General features: G+C 66.8%; 1 protein-coding gene across 8 annotated transcripts in view; it reads right to left on the bottom strand.

Annotated features, from left to right (window-relative positions):
- Positions 1–15,620, bottom strand: part of LSP1 (lymphocyte specific protein 1) — a 36,657-nt gene that overhangs the window by 3,899 nt on the left and 17,138 nt on the right. For 3 of the 8 annotated variants that reach the window (XM_080815869.1, XM_080815875.1, XM_080815872.1), the window contains exons 2-10: positions 7,940–8,077; positions 5,253–5,405; positions 3,324–3,519; positions 2,904–2,996; positions 2,600–2,643; positions 2,367–2,448; positions 1,325–1,459; positions 945–1,022; positions 702–804 (exon numbers count right to left, since the gene is read on the bottom strand). In XM_080815869.1, the coding sequence (XP_080671995.1) occupies positions 715–804; positions 945–1,022; positions 1,325–1,459; positions 2,367–2,448; positions 2,600–2,643; positions 2,904–2,996; positions 3,324–3,519; positions 5,253–5,405; positions 7,940–8,077 (1,009 nt within the window). In that variant the 3' untranslated portion in view covers positions 702–714. Of the gene's footprint in view, positions 1–701; positions 808–944; positions 1,023–1,324; positions 1,460–2,366; positions 2,449–2,599; positions 2,644–2,903; positions 2,997–3,323; positions 3,520–5,252; positions 5,406–7,939; positions 8,078–15,620 lie in introns of all 8 variants that reach the window. The other 5 variants (XM_080815868.1, XM_080815871.1, XM_080815870.1 and 2 more) reach the window with 3 other exon arrangements.

Genomic DNA, 15,620 nt, shown 5'->3' with positions numbered 1-15,620 from the left:
CCCTCCGTCCTGGGGCAGGAGAACACCCCCGCGCGGTGGGTGACACAGTGAAGGAGACCCCAGGCCTCCGGCAGCTTTTGGGCCCCAGCGTGCAGCCAGGGCGAGGGTCAGGGCCCTGATGGGGTCCGCAGTGATGGGAGGGGGTCATGGAGGTGACTGAGAGCAGGACACAGGAAGGGAACCAGCAGCCAGTAGGCGGCCCGCCGTGTCACCCGAGGTGAATGGGAGCTGTCCGTGGACCCCGAGACCCGGGCCACTAATAAAGTGTGTCTCACTGTGGCAATGGGCCGAGTTTCTTCACCAGGGGATGGGCAGGGGAGTGGACACTGGAGTGGACCCCCACCAGGGGAGTGAGACCAAGGTTCTGGCCCCTTGAAGACCCAGACCCGAGCTCCCAGGACGCTCCCGTCTGTTTCCTCTGCAGTGGCCAGGACGAGCTCGCCGGCCTCCCGGAAGGAGGGCCGAGCTCCCCCGTGGCGCAGAGCTGGAAAAGGCTGAAGCTGGCCGCGGGAGAGCAGCATCTGCGTTCAGTGTAAGATGCGGCTTGGTTCGGGGAGTCTGCACGGCGGGCAGACGGAGCCACGCCCGGGTTCCGGGGAGCTCTGAGGCTGCCCTGGCAGCTTGTAACAAGCGGGCCCTGTCCACGCCACCATGTTCCCACAATACGACGCTTCGTGCTCGGGCCACCGCCCTGGACTTACCAGGAAGGGCCGCCTAGGGCCCCGAGCCCTCGTCCATGAGCACCTTCTCATACTTCCCATGTCCGGTGGCCACGAACTTGTACCTCTTTCCAGATGGGGTGCTCTGCTGGGGAAGGAGGCCAGGAGCAAAGGTGAGAGCCGCAGAAGGGCCACGATGTTGCCTCTGGGGGTCCCTCCAGGTGTACCGAGGACGGCCCTCTTTGCTCTCGACTGCTGGACCTGCCGTCCCTCTGTCAACCCTACCTTCATTGTTGATGGCGCCTTGGAGCCTCCTTTCTGCTCCCAGAGGCTCTTCTTGCTCATGTCTCCAGCTACAATATCCTGGGGGCACAGGAAGGGCATGTCACAGGTGCAGACCCTACACTACGGAGAACTCTCTCTCCTGCCTGGCCTTGCCAGACTGGGGCCTAGGCCTGCCCACCTGCCTCCCTATGAGAGCCCCGGGGCAGGAGGTAGGAAAGGGAAGATGGTACCGTCCACCTGCCCTGGGCAGACCCGGTGTCCCGCATGACCTTCTACTCTGGGGCCAGCCCGGTGGTGGCCACCCCTCAAATGTCCCAGTGCCTGGATGGTCTCATACTCGCCTCGCCGAGGGGCGGGCCTCGCCCCGGGATGAGTCCTACCTTGCAGGAGGGGGCCTTGGCCGTGGACTGAGCCTGCACTTCTCCCGTCTCCCACCGGCTCTTGGTGCTCGCCACGGCCATGCTGGGCAGCTCGATGGAGGGCTGGCGCGTTGGCTTGGAGGCCCGGCCGGCAGTCTGCAGGGGAGAAGGCGCCTGCTTTAGTGAGCCGCTACAGGAGACACGTCAGTGAGGCCAGTGTGAGACCGTCCGACGTACGGACGGTTTCCTCCACGTCTTTGCATCTGCCCAGGAGCGCCTCCCCGGCAAAGGGCTGGAGCAGAGCTGGGACGAGAAACGCACAGTCCTCCGCTCGGCGTCCTTGGGACACGGCCTCTTAGTCCGAAGAGCACAGGGGACACGGTGGGGCAGGGACAGATAGGGTGCTGCCACGCTGCTCGCGACGCCGGGCCGGAGGAGCCAGGGTCGGACGGAGGGGTGTGGGTTGGAGAGAAGAATATTGCCACGGTGGGGGGTGGGGGTTGCAGGGGGGTGTGGCCTGGGGTAAGCGGTGGCTGGAGGGAGGGGGCATTGTTGGACATGAGAATACAGGTTAGGGGCGCCTGGGTGGCTCAGTCAGTTAAGCGTCTGCCTTCAGCCCGGGTCACGGTCTCAGAGTCCTGGGTTCAGCCGCTGAGTCCCTGCCCAGTCGGGGGTCTGCCTCTGCCCCTCCCTCTGCCCCTCCCTCCGCTCATCCACTCCCTCATTCGCTCTCTCTCCCCCAAATAAATCAATGAAATCTTTTTTTAAAAAGAATCTAGGTTAGACGAGTGGGTGTCGCCTGGATGGAGGGGTGTAGGCTGGAATGAGTGGCGGCTGGATGGGGGGTGGCGTTTGCACGGGAGGGTGCGGGTTGGATGCAGGAGCACCGGCTCATAGACGAGCGGCGTCGGTTGAAAGGAGACGCGTTGGTTGGACGAAGGGCTCGCGACCGGATGGAGGGGTCCTGGTTGGACTGAGAGGTCCTGGACAGAGGGGTCTCGGTCGGATGGCACGGTGGGTGCGTGGGTGGAGGAGGGACCCAGCAGAAGAGGCCTAAGCATACCTCGACGGCCTGAGTGTACTGCTCCAGCCGCTCGTCGATCTTGGAGATGGGCAGGGCTGGCTGGGACTTCTTCACACTGTTACTGGAGGGTGGGAGGAGGGTCACGCCCCATGCTCCCTCACTTGGCTTGGGCAGCCCACCCCTCAGGCCCCTGGATCTCTGGCCCCCAGACCCCTCTCTTCAACCCTCTCTTGGGGAACCCCGAGTCCTAGTCTGGAAAACAGCAGACACACCTCTTCTCGATGGAGCGGTTCAGGGACTCGGTTCTGTCGATGAGCTGGAGAGAGCAAGCAGAGGTGTGAGCCTTCAGCCACCCCCCCACCCCCCCCCATTGCCCCCGTGGCTCCTGTTCACCCGTCCAGCTTTCTACTGATTCATTTCTCAGGGCTGGGCTGAGTGCTGGGCTTGGGGGGATAGCAGAGGAAGGGCAGGACGTGCTCCCTATTCCTGGAGGTGACGTGTGGCTGCCTCTCTGGGGCTGCCATTTGGTCGTGATTCTGGGAAAGAGAAGGCAGCAGGCTCTGGGCCTTGACCTACTTTGGTGCTGGGGCTCAGGGGAGGTGAGCCCTGTTCGGTAGCGCCCTCCAAGACCAGGGGGCTGGGTGTCCTGGGCTGCTGGCTTTTCTGGTGCTAGAAAGAGAGCATCTGAGGTTATATGATGAGCGCACCCCCTTTGCACCCCTCCTGCCCCATCCAGGACTTGTTGGAGCAAACATTTTCCCCTCCCTGGGCCTCAGGCCCGTTCCAGCCCTGACACGCTCTGGTTCTCGAATTCTCTGCAGTTCTCACTTGATCCCAGGGTCAGCAAGGCCCTCCACCCTCCCAGAATGTGGGCGCTAGAGTCTGGGGGTGGGGGCGGGTCCTCCTTGAAGCCAGACCAGCAAGGCTCGCAGAACACGCAGTCAGCAGAGACCCCGCCCGGGCTCGGAACGTGCCCACCCCGAGTGGAACCACCACCTGCTCTTCTGTCTCTCCAGCGTCTCCTGGCCCCGGGCTGCCCTGGATGGTCCCCTCCGGGCTCCTGGCCTGGGTCTCCTCCGCTCCCGGCCCCGCCTGGAGCTCTGAGCTGGGGCTCAGACGCAGCTCCTCTGGGCAAACGCTGGCCGGGCTCCGCTCATCCCCGTCCTGGCTCCCGCAGGTGCGCCGGTGGGGCCTGGGGAGGAAGACGATGGTCATCCCAGGGAAGGTCATTCCGTTGCCTCAAGGCCCCTCCTGTTTCCAAACCTCAGTTTCTCATCTGAAAGATGAGGGCAGTCGGACCGGTTGAGTGCCGAGGAATCCTGACCCCGGCCTCACTGGGGAAAGGGGTCCAAGGACCTCAGAGCCAGCCCCCGACCCTGCTTTCTCTGACTGGGGGCCACCCACACTCTGAGGCTAGACCCAGTCTCCAGGCTTTCCAGGTAGGACCCAGCCCAGGTCGTGCTTGTCTGTGTCCATCCGGCCGGACTCGGCCGCCACTTGCTCCTGCCCTGCTCTGGGAGGGGGGCAAGGAGACCAAGGATGGGGGCAGAGTCTGTGGGTGGTTTGGGGGCTGCTCAGCGGGAGGACAAGGTGAGTGTAGAGGCCACAGCAAGGATCATGCCCCTGAGGAGAGGGGCTGCCTGCACTGGCCATGCCTGCTGGCAGCCAGCGTGGCTCTGCATTTGAGCAGGACTGAACCCGGGTAAGATGGGAAATCCTTGAATTTTCCATGATTTCACGCTCCTTGGTGCCGGTGCCACCCAGACCCACCGCCCAAGGTGGGTCGGTCCCAGCCAGTGGCAGGCACACAGAGGGCCCATTCAGCGGCGGTGGGTGCGGGGACTAGGCAGGTGTGGGGCGGGAAGAGGCCTGCTTGGGAGCACGAGGGTTCGACCGAAGAGCCAAAGTGCCCCCTGCTGTTGGGAACGGCTGCGGCGGCCTGTGGCCGTGGGGAGAGAGGAGGGAGCTGGCGGGGCTGAGCCACCAGACACCCGTGTATAGGCCAGCCTTGCTGACCCCAGACCCATCCTAGAAATGCAGAGTGTGCACTGACTCCCAAAGGCAGATGGGGGAAACTGAGGCCCAGAGGGGGTGCTGGTAGGCAGGGGCCGGCCAGGACCAGGGCCCCGGCAAGGCAGCTGGCTCCCGGGGCGTGGGAACTTGCTTATAGGGTGAAGAAAGGGTGGTGGGACCACTGGAGGGGTCTTAGCTAGAGCTCGAGCCCCCTGAGGGGCCGTGAAGGGCCGGGAGGTGACCCGGAGAGGGAGTGACGTGGGTCTGGTGACCCTCAAGTTACCGGGGGGGACCCTGCCCCCCAAGCCTGAAGTCCCTGAGCAGAGCTTGCACCCTGTCCAGAGCACGGTGTGGGCGCACTCAGACCCCTGAACTGAGGCGGGGGTGAGGCTCCGGGGGCAGCCCCCCATCCCATCCCTGGGCCCCGGGGGCGCCTCGGCCCCCGGCCCCGCCTGCCCCGTTCAGACCAGCAAACACGTCTGCACATCTGGAAAGCTTGTCCCTCCAGGCCGGCTCACAGGCCCGCACATCTGGAAATACCTGCTCCCCTCCGTGGGAATGGAGATCAGCCAGCCCCGAGGGAGGAAGGGGCGGGCGGGCGGCAGGGGCGCAGGGCCTCCATTACGTCAGCGGGCCGCAGATGTGTGCTGATGTGGCAACACCCCGGCCGGGGCTGCAGCTGGTCTGGACGGGGCCCAGGGGCCCTGGGGAGCCCAGGAATGAGATTTCCTCCCCAGCCCTCCCCGCAGCCCCTCGGCCCGCCGCCCCGCCGTCTGGCTCTCTTCCTCCCTTCCCCCTGCCGCGGCTCCAGGCCGCTTTGCGGGGCCCGTGCCGGTTCTCAGGCGCGCGGGTCAGGGCTCGGAGAGAGCCCCTGTCCGGCAGCCTTGCCTCCAGACGCTGACTCCCACTTGCCTGTCCTCCTCCTCCTGCTGGCCCTCCGGACTCTCGCCCCAAGGGGCCTCCCCAGCCCCCCAGTGCTGCTGCTGCTGTTCAGGCTTCTGGGACCAGTCGCCGAAACCCTCATCCTCATCCGGTTCCGGAGCCTCTACGGGCTTCAGGCTGAGGCTGAAAGAGAGGCACGGGGTGTCCCCCCCACCCAACTCAGAGCCGGGCCACCAGGGGCCACAGACATACTACCCACATTCCTCCTCCCTTCCTCAGACCCCGGCTCCAGGGGTGGGAGGCCCTGTCTGCCGGGGCAGCACCCCACGGCTGGGCCGAGCCTCCCCATGGTCAGAGAGTCCCTGAGGGCAGGACTGTGTCTCCCTCAGAGTCTGGAGCTGCCTGAGGCCAAAGTTGTGTCTCACCCTATTAAGCCGGGCCCCCCCCCAGAACAGGCTCTACCTCTTTCATGAGTCTAAGGTTCCCAAAGAGCTGGGCTGTGCCTCCCCCACCAGTCTAGAGTGCCGTGAAAGCTGGGCTATGTTTCTCCCATCAGTCTAGGGTCTGTTAAGCCTGGGCTGTGTCTCTCCCATCTGTCTAGGGCCTCTGAGGACTGGGTTATGCCTCCTCCATCACTCTAGGGTCCCCTGAGAGCTGGGCTATGTTTCTTCCATCAGTTCAGGGCTCCCCAAGAGCTGGGCTGTGCCTCCCCCATCAGTCTAGGGTCCTGTCAGAGCAGCGCTGTGCCTCTACCATCAGTCTAGGGCCTTCTGAGAACTGAGCTATGCCTCCCCCATCAGTCTAGAGTCTCTTGAGTGTTGGACTGTGCCTCCCCCATCAGTCCAGGGTTCCCCGAGAGATGGGCTATGCTTCCTCCATCAGTCTAGGGTTCCCTGAGAGCTGGGCTGTGCCTCTCCCATCTGTCTAGAGCCTCTGAGGACTGGGCTATGCCTCCTCCATCAGTCTAGGTTCTCTTGAGACCTGGGCTATGCCTCTCCCATTAGTCTAGGGTCCCCTGAGAGATGGGCTCTGCTTCCTCCATCAGTTCAGTGCTCCCCCAGAGCTGGGGCATATCCCCCCATCTGTCTAGGGCCTCTGAAGACTGAGCTATGCCTCCTTCATCAGTCAAGCATCCCCTGAGAGCTGGGCTCTGCCTTCCCCATCAGTCTAATGTCCTCTGAGAGCTGGGGTGTGCCTCTACCATTAGTTTAGGGCCTTCTGAGAACTGAGCTATGCCTCTCCCATTGGTCTAGGGTCTCTTGAGAGTTGGGATGTGACTCCTCCATCAGTCTAGGGTCCCCTGAGAGCTGGGTTGTGCCTCCCCCATTGTCCAGGGCTCCCCAAGAGCTGGGCTATGCCTCTACCATCAGTCTAGAGTTCCCTGAGAGCTGGGCTACGCCTCCTACATCAGTCTAGGGCCTTCTGAGAACTGGGCTATGCCTCCCCTATCAGTCTAGAGTCCCTTGAGAGCTGGATTGGGACTCCCCCATCAGTCTGAGGTCTCTTGATAGCTGGGTTGTGCCTCCCCCATCAGTCCAGGGCCTCTCAAGAGCTGGTCATGCCTCTCCCATCAGTCTAGGGTCCCCCAAGAGCTGAGCTATGCCTCTACCATCAGTCTAAGGCACCCTAAGAGCTGGGCTATACTTCCTCCATCAGTCTAGGGTCTTCTGAGAACGGACTATGCCTCCCCCATCAGTCTAGGGTCCCCTGAGAGCTGGCCTATGCTTCCTCCACCAGTTCAGGGTTCCCCAAGAGCTGGGCTGTGCTCCCCCCAAAATCTAGGGCCTTCTGAGAACTGGGCTGTGACTCCCCCATCGATTTAGGGTCCCCTGAGAGCTGGACTATGTCTCCCCCCTCAGTCTAGGGTCTCTCAAGAGATGAGTTATGGCTCCCTCATCAGTCTAAGGCTCCCCAGGAGCTGGGCTGTGCTCCCCCAACAGTTTAGGACCCCTGATTGCTGAGCCGTACCCCCTCTGTCACCCTAGGGTCCTCGTGTGTGGGGCTGTCTCCCTCTGCCCCCTCAGCTGTGCCCCCAGGGCTCTGGTGCCATGCCCCTTCCCCAGGAAGCCCGTGCACCCCGTCCACCCAAGGCAGGCGTGGGATCGTGTGCTAGTGGGCTCCCCCTCCACCCCCAGTCCCTGCCATCCAGACCGAGGCCCCGGCCGGAGGGGCCATGACCGCCGCGGCACCCCACCCTGCCCGGAGCTGCTGACTCGGAGAAAACGGAACAAAACAGCGGCGGGAGGAAGGGGGGCATTATTGTAAAAACAGCCCAGCCCGGCCGCGGAGGCCTCCTGGGCCCAGGGAGGAAACGAGCCGGCCTGCGGCCCGCCAAGTTGGACGTGGCCTCCATGAGTCACCGGCAGCGGGGAGCTTGGGCGGGGGGCTCCGGGGCCAGGGCCGCGCAGCTGGGGTCAGTGTCGGTCCAAGCAGGGGCCAGGACGGCGCGGGGCGGCCAGAGCCTGAGTCAGCGCTCTGGGAGGCTGGCTGGGAGGGGTGGCCGCACGTGAGTCCATCCGGCCGGCCAGCCAGCAGGCTCTGCTGGCGCCGGGGGCTGCGGGGACCCCCCCCCCCGGGGAACTCTCCCCACTCCTGCCCCTGCTGCTGGGCTGAGCTCCTGCGTGGTCTCTCCTGCTCTGGGACCCCTCGCCCGGGGCCCGACTGCCGGCACGCCCCTCTGCCCGGGGGTACGGGGCCGGGCCGGGCAAGCAGCTTACAGGGTCTCCTGCTCGGGCAGCTGGGGGGCCCGGCTGCCCCCGTCCTCGTCCTCGGCCCGCAGCTTGCTGTCCCTCTCCCGACGGCGCCGTTCCCGGGCGGCCTCTTCCTCGTCTTCCACGCTCCACTGAGTGGTGAGCCTGGGGGACACCGAGAGACGGTCATACCACAGCCTGTGCCCCGCCGCTACAGTCCCAGCAGCCCTCCTGTCCCGGCCTCGGTTTCCTTGTGCATAGAGCGGAGGTCACGGGAGTCGGTCACCGAGGTGCCCTCGGGGCCCGGGGGGAGCTCCCAGGGCTCTCCGGGCCTGGGGACGGAGGGGTTCCGGGGTCCGGCCAGGCCTGCAGCAACCCTGGTTCCGCTCCACCAGCTGGGCTCCCTTGGCCCACCCAGAGCCAGGCCATAGAGGGCGTGGGAAGAGGCGGCGGGAGGTGTCAGGGGCCTCCCTGATCTGGGGGTCCGGCCGCAGCCCATCAGGTACGGCCGGGCTGGGCTGGGGTCTGGCCCAGCTGCCTCCCAAGCCGACGCCCCCCCAGCTGGGGTGCTCCCTCCTGCTCCCCAGGGACCCGGTGTGTTGGAAGAAGGTGGCCCCCCAAGAGGGCCCAGACCTGCAGAAGAGGCTGTGTCCAGCCCAAGCCTGACCCCTCTCTGAGCTGTTTCACCGACGAGGAACTGAGGCCCCCTGCAGAGCCCCTCGCTCAGTGCACATTGACCCCAGAGCTTCTCAGGGTCCCTCACAAGGTGGGCCTGGGACCAGGGGCCCACGGCCTGTTTCCCCTGACCCTGGCCCAGTAGGTCTCAGACTATTGGTGTCGAGAGGGGGGAGGGCAGACAACCCAGTCCTTGGCCACTGACATGGCCCTGCCTCCCCCAACTCCCCTGGACCCCGGGAGGGGAGTCCTGGTCTCTGCTTCTGCAGGGGTCCCACTGCCCCAGGCCGGGGTCTCCGTCCCTTCCTGCTGGTGTCCGCTGCCTGACCCCGCAGCCCTCTCCTTCTGGGCCTCCACCCTTGGCCAGGATGGCCGGCTCCGTGGTCTCGGCAACCCTGCTGGCCGTGATCTAATCTCCCTTCAGTCCTCCCAGAGCCTCCTAGACAAAAGCCAGGCTCCTGTGCAGCCCCCGCTCTGGGCCCCCTCCCCCCGTGGCAGCCCCCGGGGACCTCAGCCGTGCTCAGACCTCAGCATCCCGTCCGCCTACCCTCACTCCTCCGCGGTGTCATCGACCCCGGCCCCAGGGCCCCAGGGAGCCCTTCCTGCCCTGTACCCGGCTCCCATCCTGCTCGGAAGCTGCAGGGCCATGTTTTCTGGGGAGGTAGAACCTGGAGAGCTCTCAGGCTGTTGGGGACCTGGGCTCCGGGGTCCTTCCCCGCCATTCACACCCACAGGCCCTCCTCATGGAGGGTGGGAGCCCGTGGGTGCCGTGGGAGTCGGTGCTGGATCCCAGCTGTGGGGCGGAGCGCGGGCCCCCCAACCTTCTTGTGGGGCGGCCCCTGGGGACACCCCAGGAGGAATTCCCGGCCTTTCCTGTTGGGACTGGCCATCTTGTCCCCCTCGCTCCCACGTCCCAGGTGCGCACGCCTGTGGGCGCGTTTGTGTTGGGACGTCGTCGTGTCCCGGCCAGTGGACGGTGCACGGGTGCGCAACCGTGGGCTCAGGTGGGGCGTGGGTGGCCCGAGGCCGGAGCTGAGCCTCAGGTCCCCCTCAGGCCTGCTGTCTGGAAGCCCCGTGGGGCCTCTCCCCAACATGGCCATCGCTCCTGCTCTCCAGACCCTCCCACCAAGATCTGAGTGCAAAACCCACAATGTGTCCCGTCACTCCTGACGCAGACAGGGGCTGAGCCCCCGGGGTCTTCCCATACGGTGACGGGTCCCGGCCACGAGAGCCCCATGCGGCCCCACACTCGGCAGAGCCCCATGCACGGACACGCAGTCCCTGGCTGGGCCTCCCTTGCACACACAGACACACGCGTGCACACACACGCACGCACACGCACACAGAGTCCCTCTGTGGGCTCTAGCTCCCCTCAGGCCAACGTCGGCACCCACGCCCGCCCTCCGTACGTGGCCCCCAACACTCCCCGGCACGCAGGCGGGCGTCCCTCTGCACACGCAGACGCGGGAGTGGGAACGAGGTGAGAGGCGAGTGGGCAGGCCCAGGCCCCCCTCCCACCACCCCTGCCTTCGCCTTGACAGTGGCCCAGGAGGGAGACCGAGAGCAGCATCCCCGGGGAGGCGGCCCCTCCCAGGGTCACCGTTCACGACCTGCCATTGGCGTGCGGCCCCCGAGCTCCCACAGGCAGGAGCTTTGGGGGGGAGCAGAGAAGGGGTGCGGGGCAGGGTCTTCTGCTGTCTCCCCAAAGCCCCACGCTGGGAGACCCGCTGGCCTGAGGGCAGGGAGCCCTCCCTCCTCTCCTCCTCCCTCCCGCCAGCCCCAGGATGTGAGTCACGCAGCCTGTCCCGGCCCCTCCTGTGAGCTCACCCCTCACTGTTCCACAGCTGGGCTCCGTTCTGGGAACTGAGAGGGGGCGGCTCTCCTGGGGTGGGGTGGGGGCCTCTGGCCTGGGAAAGGCGCCCCCCTTCCCCGGCCAGCAGCCCAGACCCCTTGGCAGGCTCCGCGGAGCTGTCAGGACACCGGCGATGGCCGCCCCCCACCCCCACCCCGTGGCCCCTGGCTCGGCCCGAGCGCAGCTGTAAGGGATTTGGTGTTCCTTAGCAAACGCAATTAGGCTGTTTCCTGTGTCTGTTCTGGCTCTCATGCGGCCATCGGTTCAGCCCCGGGGGCCGTGGAGTGCGGTCCTGCATCGGGGTCCGCCACGGGGCCTCGCTCCACCCGGAGCAGCGGCGTGGGCAGACCCCAACGGGCCCCAGGAAGGCTCAGAGCTCCCCATCCTGGGTCGGGGGGACCCCCAGCCCAGGGGCTGCCCCTGCGGGACATGTCCGCTGTCTCCCAGCCCCGACTCGAGGCGCCAGCCCCCCCTCTCCTCCCTCTGCAGCACCCCCTCGTGGTCCCCCCGGCAGGCCTGGGGGGTAGGGTCTGAGCCGGCCTGGCCCCTCCGCCGTCAGCTGTCCTGCCTCCTTCCTCCCCCGGCCCCGGTGGGCTCCGTCCCTGCTTGACTCTGCCCCCTGCAGGCGGCTTCTGGGGCACCCGCCTGTCTCTGGTGCCCAAAGCCGGGGGCTCAGAGTCATGGGGAGAGCTCGGGGGCTGGGCTTGGGGGCCAGGCAGGGCACCTTCCTCAGGAGAATTCTTCTTTTAGGCTTGCAGGGGACCCTCTTGGCCGCAGGGGACCTGGACACAGTGGGTGAGAGCTGCCCGAGAGGCCTGGGGAGTGGGACCAGGCACCCCGCCAGGAGCAGGGAACACAGGTCTCCCCGCAGACCACCAAGGTCTCTGTCCCCTCCATGCCCTGCCTCCCCACTGTCCCCCGGGGTGGACACTTGCAGAGCGACTGGTCCCCCAAGTGACCACGGAGCCCACGAGGGGAGGCACAGTGTGGGGGAGAAGGAGCCCACGGAGAGGCCTTCTTAGAGTTGGCTTCCGGGGATCCCCAACTACCAGAGAGCAGGTCCCCCAAGGGCAGAGGTCAGTGGCCCTGTCAGGGAGTTCAGGGGAAGGCAGTGGTGGCTGGGCTACCACGAGGGTGCCCCCCACGGCTCATGCAAGGCAGGGTCCCGCCCCAGGCTGTGTGGGAGGGTTCTGTGGGTGTGGCATGGCCTGGGCACCGGCTGCCACTCGGCCTTGCAGAGAGGCACAAGGGTGCACCTGTGGGGGTGAGCCCGGAGTACAGAGGCAGCGCCAAAGGGGCACGTGGGCAGTGGGGGAGGCAGCAGGGGGCTGGAGGAGATGAGCTGGCAGGAGGGGGAAGGAGGAGGCACAGGGCTGTGGACCGGGGAGGTGCCGGGAACCTCGCTCCCCCATGCCCCACCCACCTGCACTGGAGCGGGTCCAGCCCACACTCCAGGCCATCCTTCGTCCAGCAGCACCTTTCTGGGTGCGCCTGTGTCCTGCTGTGCATGGGGAGAGATGACCCCTTTCCTCGACGGCACAGACAGTCAGCGGGCCAGGGAGACAGCGCCCTGGGCAGCCCAACCCCATTGCCCCGGAGAGCCCAGGAGGCGACCTTGAACTTGGGTCTGAAAGATGAGCTGGGGTTCGTGGGCCAGGGAGAGGGTACAGTGAGAGCAGAGCCATGGAGGCCGGTGGCCAGAGTGCTCAGTGCAGTCATGGCCAGAGAGGGACAGCCGTGGGGAGATGGACAGGAGGGTCTCTGAGTCCCTTGTGGGGCACAAGTGGGCTGGGAGGGGGAGCTACCAGCCAGGAAGGTGGTGTGGGCAAAGGGGCAGCAGCCTCCCAGGAGGGAAGGGGGGTTCCGGGGGTGGGTGGATTGCGGGGAGGTCCCAAGTTGAGCTTGGGCCAGCAGAGCGTGGGGGGCATGGGAGCTCCTGGGGAGATGGTCAGGATGGACTGCAGGTGAGGAGGGACCCAGGCTGGGGAGAGCCCAGGGGATGAGTCACACCTCAGGGAGCTGAGGGGCAGCCATGGGGCACCAGGGTTCCAGGGTGACCAGGGAGCAGAGAGCGGCCGCGGCCGCAGGGAAAGGCCTGGAGTCCAAGTCCCTTGGCCCCTTCCTGTCTCCGTCCCGCCTCCTCCAGGCTGGGCGCCTCACAGAGGTTAGAGCTGCAGGGGTGGGGACAGCCTGGGCCTTCACCCCCGCCCCAGGGCCTCGGTGTCCCTGCAGAGCCCTCGGCTCTGCCCCGGCGGGGCGGGAGCGCAGCCCCTCCTGACCCTCCCCTTTGCAGTCACTCCCAGAACGGGCAGCACGAGTGGGGCAGCACCCAGCAGCCTGGGGGTGATGTTAGGTCTCTGGGAGACCCAGGGCAGGGCAGCTGGGGACCCTGGGGGCTCTGGAAGGTTCTAAGCAGGAAGGAGCTCAGTGGAAGGCAGTTGGAGGGGACTCGAGGTGGGGGGACATGTTGCCCTCCCTGGGGCAAGGAGGATGGGGGCTGAGCGGAGGGAAACATAGGAGGTCACCTCAGGAGGTGGGGCTGTGGCTTCGGTCCCTCTGACCCCTTTCTCAGGGTGAGACGCCGGGCCCAGCCTCAGCTCCGCAGCTCCCCGGGGCACAGACCTCACTCAGCCGGGTGCAAACCAAGACCCCTCCCCGGGCCGCCCTAGCTCCCACTGCCTCTTGACTGGTGCTATTGGCAGACCTGGCCCCCCAAGAGGAAGCTGGAGCGCCACGGGACAGGGCACCCCTCCTGGTTCTGGCGGCAGGTCTCATCTGAGGAGCCTCCCCGGAGGAGGGGACCCCTGCTGGCAGAGCCGGCTTCCCCCTCCCACAGAGGGGCTGGCTCCCCAGAAGGCACAGGCTGGCCCTGAGGTGTGGGGAGGGAGTGAGGCCCCAAGGGGCTGGTGCTGGGGACACGGGGCACCGCCACCGCTTCCGGGAGCCCGCAGCTGGCTGGGCAGTGCGCTCTCGAGCCGCGAGCCCCAGGCCAGGCCGTCCTAAGGTGACCCCACCCACACTCTAGCTCCTTCCCGGCCCCCGGGCAGGGGAACACAGCCCTGTGGCCTGGGCAGGGGCCCTGGGCTCGTTCCTCGGGTGGGAAGGGCCAGGCGGCCGGCGCGCTGGCATCTTTCCTTCCACGTGAGCCCTGAGACCCCGGCCAGGACCACCTTCCGCCCGGGCAGCCCCTTCTCACAGCCGAGGCCAGCCCGTCCTCAATCAGAGCGTCATCTCTGTGGGACCCTCCCCCGGCCTCTTCATCCAGTGCCCCCTCGTCTTCCCACAGTGGGGCAGCCCTTGTGGGGGGAGCCCCCAGCTGCCCCCAAAGCCAAGGAATCCCCCTTCAGCCCCTCTTTCCTGGCCGGCCCCAGGAGCGGACTGGGGAGTGTGGCCCCTGTCTCTGACCTCAGGTCACCAGGGAACCCCCCCAGGGGCCGTGGGGCAGGCCCCGTTCAGCCCAAGTCAGCCCCACCACGGGCTCAAAATGCCACCTGGTTGTCACCCCATTCAAGGGGCACCTCACCTCAGTTTGCAGCTGAAGAGTGGGGTTGGGAGGTCTCCCTTGGGAAGGGAAACCAGGAGACCACAGCTATGGCTGCCACCGTCCCCAGCCTCCCTCCCTGGGCCGGGGTCCCCTCAGTGACAGTCCCATATCTGTCACCTGCTCCATAACCTCCCAGGCAGCCCAAGTCCCTCCTGTCCCAGCCCCCTGCTTGCCGGCCTGGGTAGGCCTGTCCCCCGATTGGTCCCTCCCCTCCGCCCCAGGCTCCGGCCCCCTCCCCGAGCTGGCTCTCCATCCCTCCGGGAGCTGGGGCCCACAGTGGGGTCCGGGACCTTCGGGGCTGCCAGGAATGCCAGTGCTGACCTCTAGGCGGGGCTCAGGGACCCCAGGAGAGCCCCTATTTGGAGCCGGGGGTGGGGAATGCCAGCAGGTAGTCCCCTCAGAGGAAGGACATCTGTGCCTGCGCCTGTGCCCGGCCCGAAAGGACAGGGGACGTGGACGGTGACACCTGTCAGAAAGGACGGGGCAGCAAGTCAGCGTGTCGCCCTCCTCTCTGTCCCCACGCCCCTCCTGGGTGACCCACAGTCCCAGCACATCCCACGCAGTCCCCCCTCGGGGACATAGTCGCGCGGAGGGCATCTGTCCCCATGGGCTCCCTTCCTCCCACAGCCCATTCCAGACGCGCCCAGTCCCAACCTGCCCCCCGCCCCGCGCTGAGCGGCTCTGCTGGTGCTTGGCCCGCCTGCCCCCCCGCCCGCCCGCCCACCATCCACGCAGATGGGAGCTGCCCGGGCCGTAGGGCTCTGGGCCAGATGGGTCCCTCCCTTGATCCCCCTGTGCAGCCCGGCCCCCAGTTTCCTGCCACGACTGTCTCCCCAGACCTGCGGCATCCTGGGTTCCTGGACCCACGCAGGCCCTATGGGGACCAGCCTCCAAATGCTGGTCAGGGCAGCCCCAGGCCAGGCCGGCCCATCACACCGCAGGCTCCAAAGGTGTCCAGGCCAGGCGGGCAGACCTGGTCGTCTGCTCTGATGGCCCGACAGGGAGAGTGCCATGCGGGGGGTGGGGGGTGGGTGGGGTCCCTGCTCCCCTGGTGCCCACTCGCTGGGGACAGCTCCAGCCTGAGGGCGGAGGCTGTGCCCCCAAAACCCACCTAGAGGGGCTTTGCCCAGTCAGGGGTCCCCTTCACAGTCTGGCTCCACAGAGCCCGAACCGTGGCCCCACAAAGCGCTTTGGGCCCCCAAGCCCCTCTCTCCCAGGACTCCCCCTGGTGCACAGAGGCTGGCTCCGGGACCGCCCCCTTCTGCCCCAGAGTGGGGTCCGGAACCGAGCCTGACATCCCTCTCGCTGGCCCATCACCCCCCTGTGGCTGGGGGTCCTACCTCCTGGGACGTGCTCCCGGGTCAGCCTCCTGGCCCTTGCCCCTCTGGGCCTGGGGTCAGAGGTCAAGCCCCTTTGCTCTTCAGGTCCGGCCTATTGGACGCTGGTGTGGCTATACCTGTCTCTGCCCCGCGCACCGTAATCGCCGCTGTCCCTGCTCTGGGTCCCTGACCCCAGCGCCGCAGGGGTCTGGGCCAGGGGTCGCGGCCGCCCAGGAGACCGCCGGGCACCCCACTCACCGCCACGCCTGTGCCGCACTCAGGACCCCCTCTGGGGCCGCGTGGGGGGTTGACCACAGG

Source organism: Martes martes (assembly GCF_963455335.1).
Source record: "Martes martes genome assembly, chromosome: 10".
Classification (NCBI taxonomy): domain Eukaryota; kingdom Metazoa; phylum Chordata; class Mammalia; order Carnivora; family Mustelidae; genus Martes; species Martes martes.
The sequence above is the reverse complement of the archived record's forward strand: the minus strand, read 5'-3'. Positions and strand labels throughout refer to the sequence as shown.